The sequence below is a fragment of the Centrocercus urophasianus genome, unplaced genomic scaffold (assembly GCF_019232065.1).
Source record: "Centrocercus urophasianus isolate 14NV4802_14NV808 unplaced genomic scaffold, USGS_Curo_1.0 seq_14, whole genome shotgun sequence".
Classification (NCBI taxonomy): domain Eukaryota; kingdom Metazoa; phylum Chordata; class Aves; order Galliformes; family Phasianidae; genus Centrocercus; species Centrocercus urophasianus.
In genome coordinates, this window is record NW_024884586.1 from 1,277,195 (window position 1) to 1,303,050 (window position 25,856).

Sequence of the window (25,856 nt, forward strand, 5' to 3'; positions counted from 1 at the left end):
GAAGCTTTCGTAAGAACTGTGCTGATTACCTGTTGGATATGAGCAGAGTTTTTGTTTCAGAAATATCTTTCTACTTCACTAAGCTACATCCAGCCAACACAACCCTCACATTTGGTGCATTTCTACACCTACTGAAATACTAACTGAATTAAGGTAGTCTTCCTTTTTTTCTCCTACTCCCTTTATTAATTGTGTACAGTTGAATTTAAAATCAGCTAACAGAGTCTGCTGAGCTTCCTTAGGCACGACCTTACTTTACAGGATGTATGAGGGTTTAGAACATCAAGCATACAAGCCTGAACATCAAATTATGCCTTATGTTCTGCTGATTGCTGATTAAAATTTTCATTGAGTTCATGGTGATGAAAAATACAGAACCAATCCCAAAGGATATGAAAGGTGGACTTAAAAAAATAAAAAAACACCCTCCATAAAATAGAAATGAAAAACGTCTCGAAGAAAAACAAGTAAGAATAATGGCCACCACCCTCTGTTAATAGGAATTAACACAGCCTTGGAGTTCAACTGGCTGGCTTTCATCAAGGACTGGTTCTGCAGTGAGAAATCTTCAGCAGCATAACTTATTTTGGTGCAACTGCTCCAAGTTATTTTGGTGCAACTGCTCTCTCTGCAATCTGCTGGCGCCTGAGCTACCGCTGTGTAGCTAAGAGGCAAAGCACTCAGCCAGATTCTCCCACTACTTATTGTTTTTAAATTGGTTTATCTCTACTGACTTCAGTGGATTTGCTGTTGAACTACATTAGCCTATTAAACAAGAGGAGAATTATGTCCATCGATTTCAATGGGAGTTTGGTCTGGACATACAGAGTGACAACAGAATGCAAGATCTGGTTCTTTATTTAAGGACTACAATGTTCTTTTTTAGTTTCTTATCCCAAAGATGCCCTGGCTGCTACACTTTTGGTGCCGTAAGTTGTTTTTACTAGAACTCTGAGATAAACCAGGATGATAAATATGTTTATAATATTTAAAGGAAAATGTTTGAGAATGTTCCTCTGAAGCCTTAGATGCATAACTGTGTATTTCCTGGGCTTCACTGCCATCCACTGAGGAGAAACCCAACAAGTAGAATCTGACAGTCAGTGAATGCATCGCTGATCATCTATCAGAAATTCTCCTTCAGATTCCCCCCTAAATTACAAAATCTGTCTGATGTGAATCCTGAAAAAAGAGAAGTAACTTTCTCAAACTTGACACTTATTTTCAGAAAGCAACACTTGAGAAACAGTGCACTGCAGCTGATTGTTCAGCATTACATTAGTTAAAACGCAAATAGTGACAGTTATGGCGTGAAAAGTAAAGACAAAGTTAGCTGGAGGAAAAGAAAAGCAAATTAAACGGGAAGAGGCCAAACAAGATAGAGCAAGCACAAGCCCAACTGAAACCAAAATAGTAAACAGAATAACATAAGGAGTTTGGATGGATGTGGCTCTAATAAGAAGACTGACTGACACAAAAGATTTAGTTGATGGGTTTTTTTTGCATGCTTATGAGAAAGCCAAGACTGTAATCAGACTAAATTAGCATGCACAATGCTGAAAAAGAATATTTAGTCACCTCACATGAATCTAAATGTAATAAACAGTGACAATTCATCATTCAGCGCCAAGAAAGATTTGAATCTCTACACAAGTGAGAATATTGCCAAAAAATGGGAAAAATAGATATTCAAGAGATCATACTGTGTGATAAGTAAATATATTCCAACAATAAGAACACTTCATGTATTTTTAATGTCAGAGCCTGGCCACTTCAAAACATGACATTCTGAGCCACAATTCAATCTGGGAAAGCACTTCTGCCTTTCTGTGGTTGAAGCAATGTCAGCAGGGAAGATGCACGTGTGATTCTTGTCAGCCAAAGAGATATACACATGTATGCCCTAACAGAAACTCTAGATGTCTTTTTCGAAGGAAAAACCTCTTATTCTATTTCCCAATGCTGCGAGGAGCTGTTTAACACCTCTCTTACCTGCACAACAACAACCTGAATGGACACATGATCTGGAAGTCTGATTGGTGCTCGAAAGTACTGCGATAACGCAACCAGAAGATGAAGTATTGCTACCAGACTTTTAGCATGAACAGCTGAAATAGATATTAAAAGCACAAGTTACAAAATGCAACGTTACTAGAGCATGCATTTTTACTGTTTAGGATGCAGGGATTATGGGACTCTCTTCCACTTCCCACCTGGAGCCAGGGGCACTTTTAAGGAAACTTTCCTTTATTTTCCTCCTGCTCAAAAAGTCATGTGAATGCAACCCAGTCAGTAATATTTGTCAGCACCAAAGCATCAGTTTTTGCAACATGTCTGGATGCCATAGACTAGTGTAGACAGAAATCTAAAGCTAATCCAAAAGCCAGATTTCATGTACGACAGCTTCAGTGATGCCTACACAATCTCCTCGACTTTCCTTTTATTCCCTTTACTTCAATAAGGATTTATGGACTATCAGAAAGATATTTTTGTATTCATAACATGCACTTATTCATTTGTAAGTGTCACAAAGTCTGCAGGATAATAAACGAGCCTATTTTGGCAGAAGCCCTAAGCAATAACTTACTAAACTCAATGACTCAAACATTCCTCCATGAAGTTGTTACAGTTCTTGTTATTTGAAGCTTTTTCACAGCAGGTTTCATATGGGTAGTTAACACTAACATGACTTACAAGATATCAAAAACTGTACTGTAGGAAATTTTTAATCAGGTATCAATCCACTGACATCAAAATGAATCTTAATTCTAATTCTTATTACTCTTTCACACGCCTCTTTTTTTTTTTTTTTGCACTCATAGTCTTCCCCAAAGTAGTAGTCCAAAACAACTTTTGACAGCTACAGTACAGTGAACTTAACTATTTTATGTACGAACTAACCAATAACTACTACCTTACTTCATTTTAAGGTAATTTTAAGGTAATCAGATTCACTCACATACTATTCATTATCTTCCAGCACAAGCCTCAATTATGCAGCAGAGATTTCACTACCCACCATACATATAAAATGTGATATCACTGTCAAATTCTGCTGGGGTGCCAGTGGTAAGGGATGAAGTGCTTTAGCAGAATGCTACAAGATGTCTGCCTGCCTAGCATCAATGTGTGCTACAGCTGGCTACAGCTGCTGCAGTCTATCTTCAGCTCTAAAACACATGTAAAACTTCAGTTTAAAACTGGAAGTTAAATCAGCAGGCTGTTCCAAACACCCTGTATCCAGCTGTATAACAGAAAATGGAAAAAAAAAAAAAAAAAGCCCCAAACCAGAGAGAAAGGCTAGAGAGAGAAGAGAAGAGGACAGGAAACTCAGGGAGAAGATACAAAGGAGAAAGTCAAATGTTCACTCCTCCATCCTGGAGCCCTTTCTTTCCCTATCAAAGAGTGGTTGTAACTAGAATATGTGACACAAAACAGTTCAGCTCAAGTATTGGAAACAGCTACATGCTGATCCAGGTGTTTACTAGGATGAAAACTTTAAAAAGATTAAGGGGCTCAATTTTCCAACACTGTTGATAACCTGCTTTCTGCAGCACATATATATTGTGTTAATCATTTCTATGTTGGTACTTCTAAGTTCATTTAAAATACAACAGAACAGGAATGGTATAGCACTAATATAATGAGGCAGTAGTATAGTAGTAGTATAGTGAGCACTAATATAGAAGAGAGTTTTGTAATCAAAAGCAGTAGCTCAGATTTTGTCCTCAACAACCAAAAATATCAATATATAAACTGTACATCTTATACAAATGCAGTAGACCTGGATCTACCTCTTCCTCGGCACTCATGCATTTACCTGCCCCTTTCAAGAAACCAAGTTAGTAACAGAAAACTTAAGGTGGTATGCAGATGGAGTTAAGAGCAGAAATAAAGTATTTCCCCTAAAGAAAGTTTAAATTGGAGGCTGAGCAGAAGGAAAGAGAGCAGAGTGTACTGCATGTGTTCTCTCTTTCTCTGACCTCCTACTGAAGAATAGCTCCTACCATAAATACCAGGTTTCAGCTTTCTTTTAGCATTAGGTATTTAAGAATTCCAGATAGCAACTACAAACTCTCAGCTGTCAACTAATGGGAACAGCACAGAAAACAAACAACTTACAGTCAACATTCCACTTAATGCTTCTTGGCGGGAGCTTAAGCGTTTCATTGATCTTCTCAAGGACTGTCTGTAGCTTCTGTTTCTGAGCAATTTCAGACTGAGTAACTTCAGCAACATTCAGCTTCTCACTCTCAAGCTTCTCTGAAGTGAAGAAAAAAGAGCCAGTGAACTCCACATCGCATGCAGCCAGACAAATGTTCAACAGGTATCAGACTTCCTAGTTCAAGAATGATTTGCTTTGGTGTACAGAACCACTCCCCTCTGCCTTTCTGAACTTGTAAAGATAACCACAACAACAGGCTAATAAGAATTTGTTGCAAATCCCATCAGATTGAGAGGTAAAACCTGTTACTTCAATTGCTACTGAATAGAGAGTAATCTGCATGTAACTGGCTTGTACAGCAGACCAGCACACCTAGGAGAGATAAACACCAACTTCAAGACTAGTTTCATCACTGAAAACCTCGTGGCTTCTCCCTCAGATTCAAGAGGTTTAAAAATTTTCCTGCCCAGATGTGATAAAAGTGAAGTGGCATCATATTCACTGAGGTGGAAGATGCACCCAATAAATGTGAGCAAGTATTTCTGGAGGCATGAAATCAACAAAAACATTGGGCAATTTATTTCTGTGAAATCACAGCCCTTTGAAATTTGCACTAGATTTTAAATTATCTTATGACTTTGTAAATAATCAGTACAGGTTGCTTGGCTTATATCAACTCAGTATAGTTTGCTTTAAACAGATTTAAGCAAGATCAATTTTAGTCTGGATAAAAGTCTGGTGTGAACTGGATCTACACAGTAGTGTGTAATGGTTTAGATAGATCAATTCAAAAGTAGTATCTCCATTAAACTTCTGAAAGTGTGAGCATGAAATTAACTGAAGACAGATGTGCAAAGAGGAAATGCATAACTCATTTATACGCAGAGAAGAAAAAAACGTATGGGATGTTTGCCCTGTCTCAGGAGAACCAGCACACTGCTCCATGGATTTAACAGAGACATAGGAAGAGAAACAACCTCCATTATTATTGCTATAAAAGATAACACTAATGTTCTGTAAAACTGCCAGGAACCTCACAGCCATTAATTATGAAGTGAAGAAAATTCAGCAATAAAAGCTTCCTTATAACATCAGAGACAGAATGCTTGATCACCTATCAATTTTCTTTTGCAAAAGAATATGTTATCAAGTTTGGTAAAAGCTGGTCTTGCTCTCAGCTGAAGTCAATTGCATATCTTCCCAAATACAGTGAGTCTACCAGCTTATGAGTTCTGCCCGAAAAGTTGCTATCTCCATGAGTTTCTCATGCCTCCACAGGAATCAGTCTGAGCATGGTCTCACAAAATCAGAATCTTAGAACAGACGATCCACAAGGAACAAAGATAATAGAAAAGATTCCACTGAAATCAATAAATGCCAGATCACTATTTGCATATTTAGACTCAGTCTGTATCTGCTTTGCATTTTTGGGGGTTTGGGTGAAGTCACTGGAGGCCTGCCCATAAGAATCAAGTTGCTCAATCTGGGTCATATCCATTCCACCACAATATATTCAATAGCTTAACCATTCAAAGAAGGGAATAGTCTGTGTACACTTTATTAGAAGTGCTCACATAATGTTTCAGGATTCATTTAAGATACTGAAAAGAAATTTACTGGAGATTTTACGAGCTGTAATAACTAAGAAAGTGGCTTCCAAGCCAACAGTTAAAAAAGACGTGCCAGCTCTGTATTAGCAGTCTCTTTTCTCTATCTGTTTCTCAGCTGAAGTTCAGTTTGCAGTCCACCGGGTATCATTACCTCAGTAACGTTAAGAGCCAGACATCAAATCAGAAAGAAATTCCAGCTTTCCAGAGGAACTCCAAGATGTGACTAAACTACAGTATGGAACCAGCCCAGATTAAAAACATCCACCATTGTACTGAAAATACCCTTGCTTTTAAACTTACTTTCCACTTCTAACACTGTTAAGTTTGTACAGCACATATGCAGATAATAAATTCAATTGGAGTGAATTCTGCTGCCAAGACAAGAAACCCAGCACCCTCCAGCACCCCAGGTAGACTTTATGCTGTTCTCATCAACTACAGAGCACCATACATTGCACTGTAGCTATGAGGACTGTGCATACAGGCTATCGCTCAAGGGTCTCATAATACAATGCTATTTTTATATCACTTAGTGGCATAAATGTAAGATGACACCAAGGCTCCCAAGTAGGAACAAGTGAACCACTTACTGAGTGACCCAACATGTGTACATAAATTTTTTCTTACCAAATAATTTCTGCAGTACTTGTCCATCGTACAGGTCTTCAGCCAAGTCTTTCACAATAATCCTCTCTCCTACCAACACATCATTAATCCAGTCTATTAATACCTATATGGGAAACACAAATTTGGGCAGAATTACACACTATTCATTTGCAATTTAAAACATATGTCATTTTGTACAATGTTGAAAATACCGAGCAGAAAGAATACCGAAGCTGCAATGCTTGAATTTCAAGTGCAGTCAGTCTGAAATACTATCAGATGAAAACAGGAAGGATTCAGGAAGCACGTCTAAGGTGACTGAGTTAATGCACCACAAGGTCTGGACAAACAGACAACTGACATATTGCTTTCTGAAGTGAAGTCTGTCATTTGATTTCAGTAGTATCGTAACATTTTTGTCATGAATTAAAAGGTGTTGAAGTTGATTCTAATGAAGCTTCCTGCTGAAATTCTTATCCTAAGAATCACAAAGACTATGAGGGAAGTCAGTATGATTTTACACTGAGAGGGTGGGATAGGACCAAGAATCGGGACTCAGGAGTTTAATCCAAATTGTTAAACTCTGTGCCACACCTATAGCAAAAATTAACCTGTCTGGTTCATGCATGTATGCACCATGTGGTTTCGCTTAATTAATATATAAACAGAGCTTTGAAGCTTTCAAATGAAAGATGCAGGAGTAGCATTAAAAATAGTTTCATTTTCTTGAAAGTGTTTGCGTGCTTTTCATTACCTTCATTAGTTCCTGTAATTTTGGGTCATTTCTTGAATTTGGATCGACCATTGTTCGGACCTCATTTTCCTCTGGAAGGTTTAAAAGAAAGACATCAGAAACAATTACAGGCATGACACTTTATTTTACATTAAGCTTCTATGTTGAGATGTAAAATCGTTGTGAATTACCTAGCATAGTGTCCTCAGGGTCTAGTTCGAATGGAATCGGACTGAGAGGCAAGTTAATAGCATTCATTCCTTCTTCCTGTAGTTCAGATACTAGGAAATAAAAAAAGAAGAGCTTGGTCAAATTCAATTCAATTTTACTTGCTATTTCACTCTTGCTAAAAGTAGTATTAATTGTATTAATTTCCTTATGAGAGCATGAGTCTATTAGATAAGCCACTGGGTGTAATTACAGCAATAAAGTATAGCTAACAAAAATGGGAAGCACAGCCAACAAATCTTCACTCATTTGAGCAGCACAGCTAATGGTAGTGGAATCAATGTAATTTCCTCAAAGCTTTTTCAGGATAAAGGCCCGTTGTCCTCAAATTTTAAGAGGCACACTCACATTTTAATGGTCCCAACACTTTAAAACTAATGAACCATTTCACCCAAGGGAAATGATCACTGCTGTCAGTTATGTCACCATTGCTCTGGAGATGCTTCAAATTTAGCTCCTTTAGAATAGCCAGGCCATATATCCATACAGGAGCTGCCAGACCAATTAAATGTTTAGGACTGAAGGTACAGTGGCAGCACAGTGCTCCTTACATTGCTCAGGTCAGAAACCAGCTGGAGCAGGCTGCAGGATGCTTCTGGCCTGTGTCCTTGGGCTTTGTTTTGCAGAAACCACAGCAAGAAGGATGCAAGAGGAAGATAACGAACCCTCAATTCAATACCTTGAATGTGGAGACCGGATATTGGTTGGAAAAGAAGCTGGACATAGTAATAAGAAAATAAATAAAAAACTTGTATTTTGGACAATTCCATAATTGTCAGAAATAACAGAGGATCCAAAAAACCCACCTCATAAATAAATGGCTTAGAAGTTGGTGTGAACACAGAAATTCTGTTTTTTCTTGACCATGGGGCAACCTACTCGGCACCTGGCATGATGGCTGCAGATGGAAGTAGCCTGTCTCCAAGGGGTAAGAGGATCTTAGCCGAGGAACTGGCAGGACTCATTGAAAGGTCTTTAAACTAGGTATGAAGGGGGAAGGGAACAAAACAAGGGCCGATGGGGTTGAGCGGGTCGTCCGAGGGCTTGTACCAAACTTGATGGGTGAAGACAGTGGAGTACAAAAGGATGGACTGGGGCAGGGGGATGCTGGGGATGCTGCAGTTCTAGGGGATCCGAGATCCTCTATAAAGGCAGTGAGATGGAAAGCCCAGCCGAAGCGCCTTTATACCAATGCACACAGACTGAGAAATAAGCAGGATGAGTTGGAAACCGTGATGCGCTTGGAAAGTTATGACCTCGTTGCTATCACAGAAACATGGTGGGATCACTTCCATAACCAGAATACCACCACTGAGGGCTATCGGCTCTTTAGAAGGGATAGGTGAAGTAGGAAGGGTGGGGGAGTTGCCCTCTACGTCAAAGACTGGATAGACTGTGAGGAGCTCCCTCTGAGAAACAGTCAGGATCAGGTTGAAAGCTTGTGAGTTAGAATTAGTGATGGGACTAACAAAGGCCAGCTGGTGATAGGCGTATACGACAGGCCACCTGATCAAGGGGAGACTGTTGATGAGGCTTTCTTGCTTCAGATGTGGAAGGCCACGTGCTCACAGGCCCTTTTGGCAACCATCCTGATATCTGTTGGAAAGACCAAACAGTGAGCTGCAAGAGGTCCAGGAGGCTCCTGGAATGCACTGATGATAACTTTCTGGTCCAGGTGTTGGACAGACCAACCAGAGGTGATGCAGTGCTGGATCTGCTGCTCACAAATGCGGAGGAGATCATTAAAGCTTAACGGTTGGAGGCAGCCTGGGCTGAAGTGACAACATCTTGGTCAAGTTCATGATCTCGAGGGATGTGGGCCTGGCAATGGGTGGTGTCAGGACCCTGAACTTTGGAAGAGCGAACTTTAAGCTGTTCAATGGACTGTTGGCCAAGATCCCCTGGGATGCTGTCTTTAAAAACAAAGATGTTGAGGAGAGCTGGCTACTCTTCAAGGATGCCTTCCAGAGAGCACAAGAGCTCTCCATCCCTCTGAATAAGCAAGCAGGCAGAGGAGGTAGGAAACTGGCATGGCTCAGTAAGGACCTGCTGCAGCTGAGGGCGAAGAAAGGTGCATACAAGCTCTGCAAACAAGACCGTGTCACCTGGGAAGAACACAGGGATGTCATTCGGACTTGCAGACGTGGGATCAGGAAAGCCAAGATGCAGGTGGAACTGAGCTTGCCGAGGGATGTGAAAAACAATAGGAAGACATTCTACAGGTACATTGGCTAGAAGAGACAGGCCAAAGTGAGTGTACCTCCTTTGGTAAATGTAAAAAAAGAACTGTCTTCAACAGACGAAAAGAAGGCTGAGGTACTGAATGAGTTCTTTGCCTCGGTCTTCACTGACAGCCAGGATTCTAGCATTTCTCAAGTCCCTGAGCCCTGCATCCCTAAACCTCTAGCTGTGGACCGGGGTGGTAAATCCCCCCCCACTGTGAGGACAGAATAGGTCTGAGACTGCCTCATGAGACTGAATGTGTACAAGTCTATGGGGCCAGATGGCGTGCATCCCAGGGTTCTGAAGGAGCTGGCTGAGGTGGTTGCTGAGCTGCTCTCCATCATATTGAAAAGTCATGGCTGTCAAGTGAGGTCCCAGATGACTGGAGGAAGGGTCACATCACTGCCATTTACAAAAAAGGGAGCAAGGAGGACCCTGGGAACTACAGGCCAGTGAGTCTCACCTCTGTGCCTGGGATGATCATGGAACAAATCTTCTTGGACAACATGCTTGATCACATGAGGGATGAGCATGTGATTCCGAGACAGCCAGCACAGCTTTACCAGGGGAAGGTCATGCTTAATCAATCTAGTGGCCTTCTATGATGGAATGACGGCATTGGAGGATAAGGGAAAGGTGACCGATGTCATTTACCTGGACTTGAGCAAGGCCTGTGACATGGTCCCCCACCACACCCTTATCTCCAAATTGGAGGGATGTGGATTTGATGGGTGGACCACTCAATGGATAAGAAATTGGTTGAAAGGCTGCAGACAGAGGGTGGTCATCAATGGCTCTGTGTCCAGGTGGAGGCCGGTAACAAGTGGCGTCCCCAGGGGTCTGTCTTGGGACCGGTGCTCTTAACAACTTTATCAGTGGCATCGATGGAATCGAGTGCACCCTCAGCAATTTGCTGATGACACCAAGCTGAGTGGTGCAGTTGGCACGGTGGAAGGAAGGGATGCCATTCAGAAGGACCTCAACAGACTTGAAAGGTGAGCCTGAGTGAACCTAACGAGATTCAACACCGCAAAGTACAAGGTTTTGCACTTGGGTAGGAGGAATCCCAGGCATCTATAAAAACTAGAAAGAGCGGTGCTTGAGAGCAGCCCTGTGGAGAAGGACCTGGGGGTCCTGATGGATGAAAAGCTTAACATGAGCCAGCAGTGTGCTCTTGGGGCTTGGAAGGCAAATGGGATCCTGGGCTCCATCAGAAGAGGGGTGGCCAGCAGGGACAGGGAGGTGATTGTCCCCCTCTACTCTGCTCTTGTGAGGCCCCATCCGGAGTACTGTGTCCAGGTCTGGAGCCCACATACAAGAAAGACAGGGAGCTGTTGGAGAGGGTCCAGAGGAAGGCCAGGAAGATGATCAGGGGACTGGAGCACCTCCCCTATGAGGACAGGCTGAGGGAGCCGGGCTTGTTCAGCCTGGAGAAAAGAAGGCTGCAGGGTGACCTCATTGCAGCCTTTCAGTACCTAAAAGAAGCCTACAAACAAGAGGGAAATCAACTCTTTGAAAGGGTTGATAACTGCAGGACAAGGGGAAATGGTATTAAGTTGAGGGAGGGAAGATTTAGGTAGGATGTCAGGGGGAAATTCTTTACTATGAGAGTAGTGAGTGCTGGAACAGGCTGCCCTGAGAGGTTGTGGATGCCCCATCCCTGGAGGTGTTTAAGGCCAGGTTGGATGGGGTCCTGGGCAGCCTGCTCTAGTATGAAATGGGGAGGTTGGTGGCCCTGCCTGTGGCAGGGGGGTTGGAGATTCATGATCCTTGAGGTTCCTTGCAACCCTGCCCATTCTGTGATTCTGTAATGCTGCAAAAATCAATGCCTCTGTGATGCATGCTCTGAAGACATAGGAACAGAGAGATCCAGAGAAGTAATAACATAATCTTACAACTAGTTCATTACTGTACTCACTCCAGATGTGGTGAAGTCTGGAGCAATCACATTTATGTCTCTAGGTGACCCAAACTCTAATGGGCTTGCCTTCAGAACAGAAGATAATAAATACAAACAAGCCAGAACAGTAATCATACAGCTATGGGAGGATACACAGCATCATGCAAGGAGGGCGCCCACTTTGGTGATCGGACAAGTTTGCATCTGCTTTGTAATCAGGGACTCAGAACAATTTGATTTATGAAACCAGGAAAGAGGCTCACTGTCTTCTGAATGACATGGAACTCATGTTCCTTTGAACATTCCTTTTCCAGGCTACTGCTACTCAATAGAAATGGTTGCTAGCCCACCGTCTCAATCTGAGGTTAAAGTGCAGTAAATTTACCATCCTACGTAAGTACTGGAGATTTGGGTGTCTGCAGTACACTGCCTAGCACGAAATAAAACACAAGACTAATCTGCAGCTGCATGATCATCATCTAACATTTACCACCTGAAGCTGGCAAGCCTTTCTCCACTTATTTTGAAAATGAGAAAAAAAAAAAAAAGGTTTGGAGAAAACAGAGAAGTAGAAAGCAATGACAGACATCCTATGTTTTGTCCCTGACCCAATTACTGCCCCATATGTTAGCTTTTGGAAAATGGATTTACCTCTTTAACGTAACATCTTGTGTGCAATAAGTACAGCTAAATTTCACAAGAACACTGTGATAATTAGTTGGTGTGATAACAGTACTTAAAACTTTCCAACTTTCCTAAGCTCTGTGAAATGTTTTGTGTTCTGCCAGATGAAATGCCTATGCACATTTCAAGAGTCTGTGTAGCTACATTCAGGCATTTGTGTAAGATTCACGGCAGGAATGGCTATTTGAATGCTTATTACTTGGAATAGAACAAAAAATAACTTTGAAAAATTCACCACTTTCAATACTAAAACAGTAAGTTCACACACTCACCCTCCCTTGCACCTTTAAATTACTAACATAAGCAGCTGTAAGGAGTAATAAAATCATGTTGACAATAACAGTCCCCTAGATTGTTGTACAGCCTACAGATCTGAAGGCTGAGAGCAATGGACTAAATTCCTCCCTTGTGTAACTCTATGTAGAGTTCTGAGCAGTTGTAGCAGGGATGAATTTGGGCTAGTATGTACAATCTCAGGAACTGTTTACACTTAATGGCAATTTTTGGAACTGCTAGCACTCCTTGGAGAAAATCTTTGTTGCTTTTCTTAACCTCTCTGATTTTTTTTTCATTTTGGTTCCAAATTGTTACAGACATAAAAACCTCAGTGCATAGAAAACTTCCGAGTGGAAATCTTTCTGTTTTGAAATATTTAGTTCATGAAGGATTTCCACACAGGGGTTTCTGGGCAGAAAGCTTTTTTTCCACATTGAGCCCAACAGCAAGCACAGTAAATACAAGTCCTTCTAAGCCAGCTGGTTCCTGCCTCCTGTCTCCTATGAGCAGAAAACACGAAGGAGTAGCCCCTGCTCCAAGAGCACCTTTTTCATTTCCTTCCCAGTACTGAGAAGATTTACCACAGATGAAGAGCACAACTAAAAGGAGGATGTAAGACCATGTGCACTGTATCAAGTCGTACGCAATGGGAGATAAAATGTATTAAGTAACACAACCACGCTTTCTAAGAATTTCCATCAAAAAATTTCCATGACAAACCACTATTACACACTTAGGTGCTTACAGAGGAACCACAAAAATGTGACTGAGGTTACCAGTTTGCATACCACAGTTTCAGCAGAGGAACCTACTTTTCTGCTGCCCTTCATTAATTTGTTTTAATTACTCTTCCTGAAAACCACTTAATTTAGTAATTTAATACAAAGCACACAGGTTTGGGACGGTTTTTGCAGCAGCTGAAATTAATGTAAAATCACCTCATTTTCCACGACACTTTGAGGAGTGACTTAGAACAAGATCTCTCTGAGCCTTGCAGCGTAAATGCCCAGAAGGGAGGAAGGATGCCGAGTGGAACCGAGGGGTGAATGTTCATTTAAAGCAAGGGATTACACAAGGCTAGCAGTGGACTAGCAGTGTGCAAGTCTCCATTTTACCTCTGGATAAGAAATGGACGCTTTTCTCCTTGCACTTGTGGTGAGGCTCCACGCGCCAAATTCACTGTGATGTAATCAAGCACAACTCCACTGCTATCAGCTGTCAACAGACTTCCTCGTGTCACGCCAGCACCAAACTTGGCCCTTCAGCCAGGGAGCCCAGAGCTTTTATCAACAGCAACTACGGCAGCTATTTTAAGTTCTTACTGTTTTAGATGCTCTAGGATTACAAGGTCATAAACCTATGCTATCAAATCCAGCGTGGGTTCTTCGAGCCAGACGCTGTCCTTTGATGCATGTTTCCAACTGCCATTGAAACTTGGAAGCTGAGCACATCTGAAAGCAGAGTACTGCCCATACGGTTTAAATTGGCTTAATTCCTCTAGTACATGCAGCCTGTTGCTCCATGCTCTATTTATTAGAGTTTCATTTGTTTTTTTTACTCCTTTATTTTGTGTGCTGAAGGCTTTTTGCTGCCCTGCTTAGTATTCACGGCTTAATGTTATCCTGATTTGAATAAAACACATCTTATTATTTAACTGAGCTCCAAAATGTCACATTGCCCAATGCTCGCTGTGGTTTACATGTACTTCAGCATATCTGCCCAAAGAATCATAAAATAAATACGGCAAGATGCAGTGTTAAATGGTCTCTCCTACCAGTGCTTCAGACATGTCTTTCCAGATAATTGATTCCATGCTTGTAAGCGTAGGTTACTCCAGGGCTACAATAGGAAGGGATTGATTCTGGGAAGGGATTGATTCTGGAAGTTCGCAATTACCTAGAGTTGAACACTAATGCTGCAGGAGCACAGTGACATAATATTTCTAAACTCAATCTTAAAAAAAAAGGGGAGGGGAGATTTAGATACATACAGCTACATAACTATATGTACATATATGTACACACACATTTTTGCAGTTTTTAATTGCTTTTTTTTTTTTTTTTTTAAAATACAAAACTTGTCCATTCAATGTCTTCTCTGCCGTTCTTAAAGAGTTTTATTTTTTTTGCTTTTGAAGCTGAGGCTTGTTGACATTCATATGACTCCAGGAGTATAGGCTTCAAATAACAAGTCAGACTACCTCGTGTTGTAAACTACGATGGCAGACAGTGGGTTTATATGCACTGTCTCTATCTTCAGCTACTTTTTCCTGGAACGAGCACCACGTGGAAGGCCAGCCACAGACATCATGCTGCCAGAGTAGCACTGGCTATTTGTACATATACTCACGTTCAAACATGCGCACACATGCTACATACATTTATGCAGCCAGCAATTATCATACGCTTGGAAACCTGCTGATTTCTAATGAGGAATGCCTTTGTGGCTCTTGTACAGACAGAGATACCTGCTCAGCTATGGTTCAGTCAAATTTAGATGAATTGGGCTTGGTTTCATATTCTCTTTCCTGGATGCAAGTTTCTGATAAAGGCTCATGACCTTGATGGCTTGCTTTCATACCCACTTGTGGACAACAGGCAGCATTACCTCTACTGCCTTGAGAGCTGTGACACAGACCTGTGTAATGGCCACATCCGCACAGATTGATTTCCATGGGCCGATGCTGTTTATACTCACTCAGTAGCCCAGCACACTTCCTGTTCCCTCCCAACATATTCCACTTTTATCCCCTGATTTAATTCCAGCAGAGTAATTCTGAGTTTGTATTGGCAAATGTGAGAAGAGATCCAACAAATTACCTAAGATGGTCAAGAGAGAGAAAAACAGACAGGGAAACTCTTTTCAAAAACTCCATGCTTAAGCTTTTACAGAATTATTCTGTTTATTCAAGCAAACTTATGCAATTGCTTTCTGGGCTATCCAAAATGCTATTTTCTAACGCTCGTGTGTGTGCATCTTATAAGTCCACAAAGGGAAAAGAAAATATTAATCTAAAATGGTACTGCCTAATTTTCTTGCATACATAATTCATCCAATATGGATTTTGGCAGCTCAGCTTTAACTCCAGAACAAAAGAAATCCACACAAAAGACAATAAATCTGCATTACACATGGTACTAAAATGATCCAATGGATTTATAGATGTTTACAAGTTTGCAGAGTGTGACACAGCGTCCACCAGAAATTCAATATTCACAGCACAAAACATCATAAACATATGTCTGCAACTACAAAGGGGCCTTTTTATGTTGGGATCATTGTTAAAATTGTCTTCAGAACATAAACCTTAAGCTGTAAATGCTACTCCCCATTTATTCTCCAAGACATAACAAATGAGGAAAGAAAAGCAGAGATATGTTTGTAATTGAAAATGTTTCTCAGGAAATGATCTGTGCAGGAACATCATTCTCATTCCATTAACTGCTGACTCCAAGCCAACCATTTGTAAAAGTAAATAAATATGCAAACTGGCTGACAACAATGTGCCTGCCTTTAATGTTATTGCATTAGTACCCAGCCTCCAAAAAAAAAAAAAATAATACATTTTCTTGTCTCATTTCTCCATTAAACCAAATACGGCATATAGACAAAAAGAACAGCAGAAATGCTGTTCACAAAAAAAAAAAAAAAAAAAAAAAAAGAAGTCATGAGAGAAACACTATAGTTTAACTTACATGTATGCAACGCTGCCTCAGTCCCTACTTCACTCCACTTTTCCTTGTTCCAATTAGTAGGGAAAACACCTTCCATAGATCAACAGGCCTCTGGTCTGAGTGGGTAAAAAACTACCGTTTAGGGAGCAAATGCAATCACCCATAAAATAGACACCCTTTTCTGCACCATGACACCAAGGCTTCATGAAGCCTTACTTGCTTACATACTTCATTTGGATGAAAGTTCTTTGCATTTTCCTGTCATTTCTAAGAGTAACAAGTGATGTGGTGTCAAGCTAAAGCAGATGCTGGTCATTCCATTCACTTCTTCAGCGCATCCTCTCAATATTGCTTTTAAAATATATAAGCAGCAACTGCAGGTGTTGTGTAAAGCCTCTTACCCTGCAAAAGTGTTTTACATATGAATGAAGAAAATCTACCTCAACTTCATTGCAAATGAAGGAGTTCACATGAGCCTGTTTTTCCCCCATGGAAGAATAAAGCACATATATGAGAGGTGCTGCGACTGTTCCAGGAACACAGCAGAATGCACTGTTCTCAATCTGATCCCTTCCTGAAAACTCCCAAGACTCATCTCAGATACACCGGTAGCAGCCTTGATTCCTGCAGGATATTAATTGGTCTGCACCTGGTAACCCTTAGGACAAGATATTTCATTGAAACAAGTCCTTTGACAACCACAGCTTCCAATTAATTGAGATATTGCACATCTCAAAACTATGTGAAGTGCTCGAGGCAATACTGAGACAGAATGAAGAGCATCTGTCTACTCCTCACCCAGGGCAGAAGTCGATATTTCTTGAGTTATATAAAATCTGCAGCTAGCAACATCCAAAAGAAAGTCAGAGATGCCTCAGAACCAAGGAGAGGCAGTTGTTCATTCTACAAATCCACCAGCTTGCTGCAGATTTCTCCAAAATATTGTGGAGAAGCTGATTTTAAAGGACTGACTTTTGCCTTGTGTTCTCTCAATCACCAACCAGCTAACAGTAGCTCTTCCAAGATCAACAAGCAGCGCTCATGTAGAAAAGACAAAACCAAAGATCTGTTCCAAGAAGTCTTTCCCAGATCCACAAGTTCTAGCTATTCCTAAGAGAAAACCTCAAAATAGTTCTTAGGAATGTAAGGGCACGCTAGTGACTAGCTGAGGATTTCCTGAATTTCTTGCTCTTTTCTTCCTGTGTAGATAAGCCTTGTTTTTGAAGGAGAAAAAAAAATCAAGTGTCATAACCATTGCATCTCAACAATAAGGACTGAGAATTGGTTAACGTGCACACGCCACCACAATTTCCAAGCTGTAGCTCCTAGAGCTGGCCAAGCATTTATCCTAACTGCATTTTAGGAGATTACCAACCAGCTGCGCTGTGGTCGCTACAACGGCTGTGGTATTTGCCTAAAATGTAGTTGCACAGAAGTGTAAGATGATGATGTAAGGCAGGATTTGGAACAAACTGGAAACTGTATTTGGCTTAGGAAAGCAGAGGTAGTTCTCTGTTTGCTCAGAAAATCAATCAACTCTTACCAATCTAGGTTTAAGACCATATAGGAAAATCAATTCGTTTAATATCTTACCAACAGAAGAAAACAGCATTATTCCCATTCTACAGAGTAGAAAGCAATGTAATTGTAGATTAAGGGATGCATATCTGCTTTCTAAAGACACAAACTGCACTTGTAGAATGGAAGGTAGGCACTTAGAAATATAGCCTTAAAACCTGTCTGCAATGTTACAGAACGGACAGTAACAGCTGTACCTCTCAATTCCCGAAGTCATGCGGTAAGCAGTGAGGCCCCCCCTTCCTTTCAGTAGCGGTGATTTTCATCCAGCCTTGTGCCTTGCCCTTCAAGGGCACTTCCTGTGCCTTCCTGCACATTTCTGATCCTGCTCATTTCTTCGCAGAACTCCAAAAGCTGCTCCCAAGTCTAAATGCCCCATCTCAAAAACATTCCTTCCTGAGCTGCATCATCAGATTGATGTCATTTACATGTTTCTTATCGGGAAACAAATCACAAGCAACGTAAGCACCAGCACTGGTATCCCACAGCCCTGAAGTACATATGCACTGCAATCAACTCCTTGTTACCATCTGTCAAACACCATCAGATGTGGGAAACACCTCTGTGTGGAACTCCTACTTGTGAAATGCACTCCATGGGTCCCTGGCACTACCAGTTTATCAATTTCAGCATGAAAAACATCCATACCAGTAGTTGCTCTGATACAGTATTTTGCACTTCACAGGTAAACACAAAAAAAAATGCAATCCAAGCATCCAAATAATCTTAAATGTATTCCCTTTACAGCACTAACACATCTAGAATTGCCCAGAAACACTCTGCAGCCTCCAGTTGTTGATGCCATAAATGCTTTTATTGTACTAGTCCTATTAAGAAGTGCTTAGTAGTACCAAATTTTCATTTTATTAAGCATGAATATTAAACCTGCCTAGTGCATCATATAGCCCATCTCAGACACACATTGGACTAGAAAGGACAATTTTCCCTGGGTGGATATTCAGCTGATAAGAATCACTATTTTCACATTGGATCAAGTAGTACGTAAGGACTGAATGTGCACCAAATTGAGTTTAGCAGAAACATACACTCACATGAACTACCATGAGGTGAAAGAGTTAATTAAAACTCACTCATATTGCAGAAATATTTTCAGGGAATAGCCTTTAGGACAAACAAATGACTGTATTCTCCTTCTGTACCTCCTTGGAAAGTGAAGCTGGAGAAGAGCAGGGAGAAAATCAACTCCCAGTCTTCTCATCAAAATACTACCAAACAAAAAATAACTACCATTGACAAAAATACAAGATCAGAAAGTAATATTCCTAAGCTATCACAGAGACAAAGACAAGAAATAATTGAATGAGCCAGGTCTAATCGCCTACCTTTAGGGCAAAACGCTCCGCAGCCCATTGTAGGTTTGCCAGGCCACCCTCATAGCGCATCCAAGGGAGAACTGTAGCCTCACAGGTGCTGGAAGCCCCTTGCTCTGGAGGCCCCTTTGCTGCTGCTGTATTGTTAGAGCTGTATTGTCAGAGCCTGTTTTCTAACAGAATGGTCCAAGCACATTGCAACTCTCAGCTCAGAGCATCGCTTCAGAACAAGTGGCTGACTGCCTATATAATTTAATATGATGCCACATGAGACTCATAGACCATCTGCAAAAGAAGCTAAATCTGCTTTTTGCAGCTTGGTGAGTTGCATTCTGAACGCCGGGTTGCAGCTTTGACTGTGTGCTTTTGTTATCTGACACATAACTGAACAAAACACTCAAATGGCACGTCTAAAGCACATGTTTTTACTCATCTCATAGTCAATTCCTACTGCACATAACTTCTTATTGACAACTCCCCTTAAAGCATAGGGAAGGTCTGGGCACAGACATGGCAGCACTGGAAGAAGCTTTTTTCTGGTGGTTTTTTTGTTTTTTGTTTTTGTTTGTTTTTGAGAAACCAAGTCTGGTTGAATGCCAAAGTCAACAAAAGTTACAGCATCCTTGAATTCTGTTGTCAGAATTGAGACACATGCATAATGTGAGCAAATTCAGGTCCTAATCTGATTCTTTTCTCTATAAATGCTTCCCTGTTAAATAACAAATGGTTAGGAAGACTCAGATGGAAGGAGATCAAGTTCTAAAACCAGAAAAGCATATATAATCTAAAAAGTGGAGGAAAGAACAGGAGTGAGCTATCAAAAGAATAACAAACTACTGGTAAGATAGCAACTAGTTTTCCATTGGCTATGGGTCCTCCTGAAGAGACAGTAAAGAAAATACAACCTAGAGCAATTACTTAGGATGAAAATCAAATTTATATGAAGTGCTCTACAAATTAAAACTTTTCAGAAGCTGTAAAGCATATACGTGCCTGTTCAGTTTAGAGCAGGGGTGAGAAATGTGACAAACCCCTGGCTCACTTTTAAGCAGCAGAAAGTGGTACCTTTCTAGTTTCCAACTGAACTTCATTTACCATACCAAGGGCAAATATGGAGAACCAAAACAAATTTCTTATTCAGTCATTCAGCCATGTTACACAACTAATCCCATCCCCCCCAGGTTTCATTTCAGATGTGATCTCTTGCAAAAAAAAAAAAAAAAGGCACTGAACCCTCATCAGAGTCCTGAAGTCACACTTTTCAGCAGTTCTGGGGACTCTCTGATATACACCAGTTTGCAGTTACTGGGTCATTCTCACAGAACCTCTCCTTGCCAGCACTCCTATTTGCTGCTGCACTACTCACAAGCTGTAATAGGGCTCCCCACTCTGACTCCTGGACTGCTGAACAACAGCATTCAATTGCAGGACAATACTCAGCTGCCTTACTAAGGTTTTCTTTTCTTCATCTCTGAACAGAATCCTAAGTGTCCTACAGACCTCCCAAGCAAGATTGCCACCATAAAGTAAACACAGCTCAGGAAAATCAAGTTCCACTTGGAACCATCCAGAAGGATGCTGAAGATACTTCTATGTGTTAAAAATATTCACAAAGTCTGAGGCAGCCACAGTCTGCATCATATATCACACCTATTTCATAAGTGACTAATTATAAAGTGACGCTTTTTTTGCATCCACAAAAATAGCTGGGTTTTTTACAGAAATAGTAAATGAAAGTTATCTGTTTTATGATGAGCTTTTGTGCTTAAATGCTAGAAGATCGCATCCATGTGAACTGCTTCGATAGGTATAGTTACAGCAGGGTAAGAAAGCTCTGAATTGGCTCAAGCAAAGCTGTCTTTTCAAAGGGCATAACCTGGTGAGAAATTAATAGCAATGACTCCGAAGTGCATGGTCTGGGGACAGGAACAACGAGGAGAGGAATTTCTAATTATACTCTCCGCAATCCATTTTCACTTACCATAAACACAAACTCAAGCGGGACTTAATTTCTAACTCCCATAATCTAACATCAACAGCAGCAAGGAAATTATCATGCAGACAGTCTGGGTCTCCCCGCTCCCTCGGCAGCCATCACTGCTGGGATAAAGCAGCACATGGCTAGGGTGCTCCGGGCCGACCGTTTCCCCCAACTGCTCCTAAGGGCTCTCTTCCAATCCCACCATTTTCAGCTCTATAAAAAGAGAAGTGTAGCCAGGGAAGACTGAAGTCTTTTCCAAGTGGCTTCGGCCATTAATACAGGAAACGATTCAAAGGCAACATGACACTGATAGCTTAATTTGTGAAAATGGATAAATACCATATCTGCCACATAGCACATTAACCCATGTAACAAATAAATACAGAAATAGCACTGCAATGCTTGGTTAAAAGGTTTTGGTTCACAGAGGAGAAAATTTAATTAAAGCATGTAATGTCAATTACTGTCATTTGTAATTTTATTTTGCTTCCCTAGAAACAATACAGATGCAGGATTCTAAAGCTACCTGCATGTTTGATGCAAATGGGATAAAATTATCTAGGTTCTGAGAAAATCCAGATAGTAGGAAAAAAAAGGCATTTTTACCTAACCTCATTCATGGATCTTCTTCAAAGTGTTGATTGCGTGAGGACCGACTTGCCTCCAATTTGAACATATGGGCCAACAACCCAGACCTGAGACTTTTCATAGAAGCATAGAATGGCCTGGGTTGAAAAGGACCACAATGATCATCTAGTTTCAACCCCCCTGCTGTGTGCAGGGTCACCAACCACCAGACCAGGCTGCCCAGAGCCACATCCAGCCTGGCCTTGAATGCCTCCAGGGATGGGGCATCCACAGCCTCCTTGGGCAACCTGTTCCAGTGTGTCACCACTCTCCGTGTGAAAAACTTCCTCCTAACATCTCACCTAAACCTCCCCATCTCAGTTTAAGGCCATTTTTTTTTTACTTGTGTTAGGTCATCAAAAAAGGCTGGGAAGGAAGCAGCAGCTTCACTCTCAGCTCCTGTAAATGGGCACAGCCTTACTGAGGCCAACAGAAGAGCAAGGATTGGTATCAGAAGAGAATTTGGCTTACTGTTGTTACTGATTGATTTTAACAGGAAAATTATAGGGCCAGTTCCTTAATGCTTCTGCTTTACTCACTCTGCTCTACGCAGAAGTGATAGAGACCTAGGAGTGATGTAGAAGACTCCCAATATCTCACCACTGCAGTAATAAACATTGCCAAATCTTGCCAGTCCTTTTCTCCCTTGCTACATGCAATGCATCACAGTGTCAGCATCCACTTCTGGTTTTATACAAACAATGTTTCAGCAGTAAAGCTCAATGCAGCACAGCAGTGCCGTGCCCATATTGTATTCTCTTGAGGTCAGGAAGCAGCACCAGGAAAGGATGAATGAAACCTCCTGTCAGTGAATCACATCAGATTTATTTCTACTTTGCAAACTGTGATCTCAGATGCCAGAAGCAGAAAATGTGCCATAAAGAGCTCCAAGCCTTTTCCTTTAAGTATCACCACTTCCGAATACAGCAACCATGCCACCTTTTGAAATCATGCCTTGCTCAGTAGTGTAATACTATAGTAAAACGGTGATTAGAATTACAGGAAAGAGCTAACAAAAGAAAGAAGAAAGCAATTGGATATTTTCTTACATCTCTACATGACAGACACAAATAGTGCCTATCAAGTTCTCCCAGGCTATTTCAGGAGCATGCAGCACACAAAATGATGCAGGTTCATTACAAAAAAAATCTAAATCTAATCTGTTTGAATTTAAAATGCTAGGAATCACGTACACGAAGAATGAGAAGGCAGAACTCATGTTATACATAAGTAGAACACAAACGGGGAATCACATAAAACGCTCAGCTACCCAGAAATTATGGGTTGGATCTCTGGCAGTGCCAAAAGCTGTCACTGCATAAATGCAGTCTGGGAAAAGACGCCTCCAGACAGGCTTCCTGCCTTCCCCACTCCTCACGTGGATGATGTGAGGCTGGTATTTGGGACTTCAAGGGTGGCTCAGGGTGTGAACGACACTGCTTTGTCACTGAAGGTCTCAGCGGTCTGCTGCACTTTCTGAAATCCAATTGTCAACCTCACTGAAAAGCCCTTCACCTTCCACAGTCTACATAAGTGCGGACATGTATGACGTGCAACTTTCCCATCTTAGGCTGAGATTTCCCTGCGCTGAGGAAATTCCCAGCTGCTCCAGCAGCCTTGGTTTAAGGCCCCTCTGCATCGCTTTCACAACCAGAATGAAGCCCTGTGAAGCAATGCCAAGATGCTGCCCCAGCAGTGCACTATTCACTTAGCAAAATTGAAATGCGAAGATTTAATTGTGATCTTCCAAAACAGGTGCTATTGGTTAAAGCTTGCCTTCCTGGACACCTTAATTTTAATCTTTATGCTGACATCAATGCTGACATCAACGTAACCTCCTCTCTCTTCCTTATTTACCAGAGCCAAAATCCAGAAGTGAATTACCCTCAAACAGGCTGTGTAATGAAAGGGAGGGGGGGACAAACATCACAGTTATATTTACAGATGTGCAATTATCAAACTGCATCTCTCCCAGATAACACAGGTGAACACTGACAAATGTCATTTAGAAGGGGCAATTCCGACTAGACCTAACTGGCAACTGCAAAAAATCAGTTGACAAAAACAAAATCCCATCACCTATATTATGATGACAGGTGGCTTAAGAGATGCTGACAAGATCTGGGGGGGCCCACGGCTCCCCCAGCACATTACTGATCTTTGCAGCACATCTTCAAGGCACAAGTGTTACCAACTGCAGGCAGGCAGCTTTTTTCATAAACGCACAGACGAAAGAGAATGATGTTCTAGCTATAAATACACAGACTTCTTTACAGCTTATATCATACACAGTACCTTTACAACAAACGTAGGTGCAAACAGCACACGTGAAGGCTGGGTAAGGCAGCCTCAAACAACAAGAGCCACTCCCTGCCATTAAACCAGGCTTTACTCAGGTGTGAAACCTTCACCAGAGCCTGGCTCGCTGTTACATGCTGACATTTCAGACCTAATGCTGGAATTACTCTCCTCTCATTTTCTGTGTAAATAACACTGGATTGAAATCTAAACTCAACGATGCTTCCGAAAACAGAGACAAGACTTAAAAGTCAGCAAAAGATCAGCGACATAAAACCAGTCTGCCGATCAGACCTCAATCCTAACTCCTGCTGATCCCTCTCATAGTACAAAAACATTACTCTGCAAGAGTAAAGGCAGCACAGTCAGTTACTGAATAGTTTGCTCAGTGTTATGTTATTGTTTCCCAAGAAAAAGTAATGATTTACAAGGGGGTCCAAAACAGACACACGGTTTGTGCCAGGGTAAAGAAAAAATCCTTGATATATAGACCTGCACACGAACAAGCCCCTCATTCTTACTCTCTCCCTGCCTTCCATTTAGTCTTTGTGTTACTTGAGTTGGATTTCCTTTAGGTCTGGGCTCTATTCGCTAAACTGCATTAATACACCAATTCCATCCTGCCATCTCCTTTGCTAGAATATTGCCAAGCTGGCAAGCTGGCTCCTGTGAGACTACTTTCCCTGACGTGCAGTAAGCTATTTATTGACACACCGCCGTTCCCAAGCCATTTTGCACCTATGCAGTGAACTGGATAGCAGTTCCATATGTTGGAGCTGCTACACTTCTCTGGAAAATTGTATTACTTTGGGTAAATAAAACACTGGAAACAGCAGGAAAAGTATCATAAAAATGCAGCTGAGTTTGTTTCATCCTGCCTCCATCAGCAAATTTGGTCTATGACCTTCGCATATGAGTCATGCAAGCACTTTGGAACTTGCAGTGATTTATATTTTAAGGATAGGAAGTTCAAGGCTTACATTTCTATTCCCCAACCATACATTATTTTTCTCCAAACACAATTTCTTGATAATTATCTATGAACTAAAATGCATAGGCATCTTTTTTGCCTAATTTGTGGTGCATATTAACCAAAACCATTCATCTCAATAGCCAGTCCCTGTGTTCTTGGCAGAACATAGCTGATGTGTAGGTTATTCCTGGAACCAGACAAGGCAGATGCTCTCATCATAGCTTTAGTCACGGAAACATGCTTCTACCAGGCATTGTTTGTGAAAAAGGAAATTCCCAGCATTTCTGTCCAAACCAAGGAGTAGTAGGGTACAACACTTTATAAATAAAAGTATCTAATTTTTAAGCAGAGCTCATATTTTTTAATGCAGATCTCAGTATGCTCAACAAATCAAGTAATGTTTTTTTGAGCTTAGGGCTTGTGTTCTGCTGCAAAGTCTTTTGTATTCACAACTCCACCCCTCCAGCCCTACACACACAAACAGATGCAGAGCAACAAGTCAAACTACCACGTAGGCACAGCAAAACAAACGTCTTCTTGTCCATCACACAGACTATTCCATTCCACTTTCAGCACTCTAACTTGCCGGCACTTTTTCAAGTCAGACCATTATGTACACTGCTGTTTGGTGCTGTACTGTCACTGTCAGCACCACTGACTAAGCCAATCAGGTGATCCCAAATCAAGCAGTACTGTTTCCAAACTCCCGCAGGACATTACAGAACTGCATGCAAGCATCTGTGGGCTGGACAGCTGTCTCCAAGAGTTTACAGCACTTCCTTACGTGGGCACACTCTGGAGCAGTGAGAAAGGTAAGTCTCCAGCCCACTATGTAACTCTGCTACTGATTCTAAATCCCTGAAGTCTGAATTTTAATCCAAGAAATGTTGGTGTCAGTGTTCCAAGCGCACGGTCCATTCAAGGAGCCATCTGATGGTCATTACCTGGGTGACCTAACACCTTACCACG

At 41.4% G+C, this 25,856-nt stretch overlaps 1 protein-coding gene across 1 annotated transcript in view; it reads right to left on the bottom strand.

Moving 5' to 3' along the window:
* Positions 1-25,856, bottom strand: part of PARVA (parvin alpha) — a 59,121-nt gene that overhangs the window by 12,405 nt on the left and 20,860 nt on the right. The window contains exons 2-6 of the mRNA XM_042813759.1: positions 7,306-7,395; positions 7,136-7,206; positions 6,403-6,505; positions 4,123-4,263; positions 1,993-2,108 (exon numbers count right to left, since the gene is read on the bottom strand). Coding sequence (XP_042669693.1) covers positions 1,993-2,108; positions 4,123-4,263; positions 6,403-6,505; positions 7,136-7,206; positions 7,306-7,395 — 521 coding nt within the window. The remainder of the gene's footprint in view (positions 1-1,992; positions 2,109-4,122; positions 4,264-6,402; positions 6,506-7,135; positions 7,207-7,305; positions 7,396-25,856) is intronic.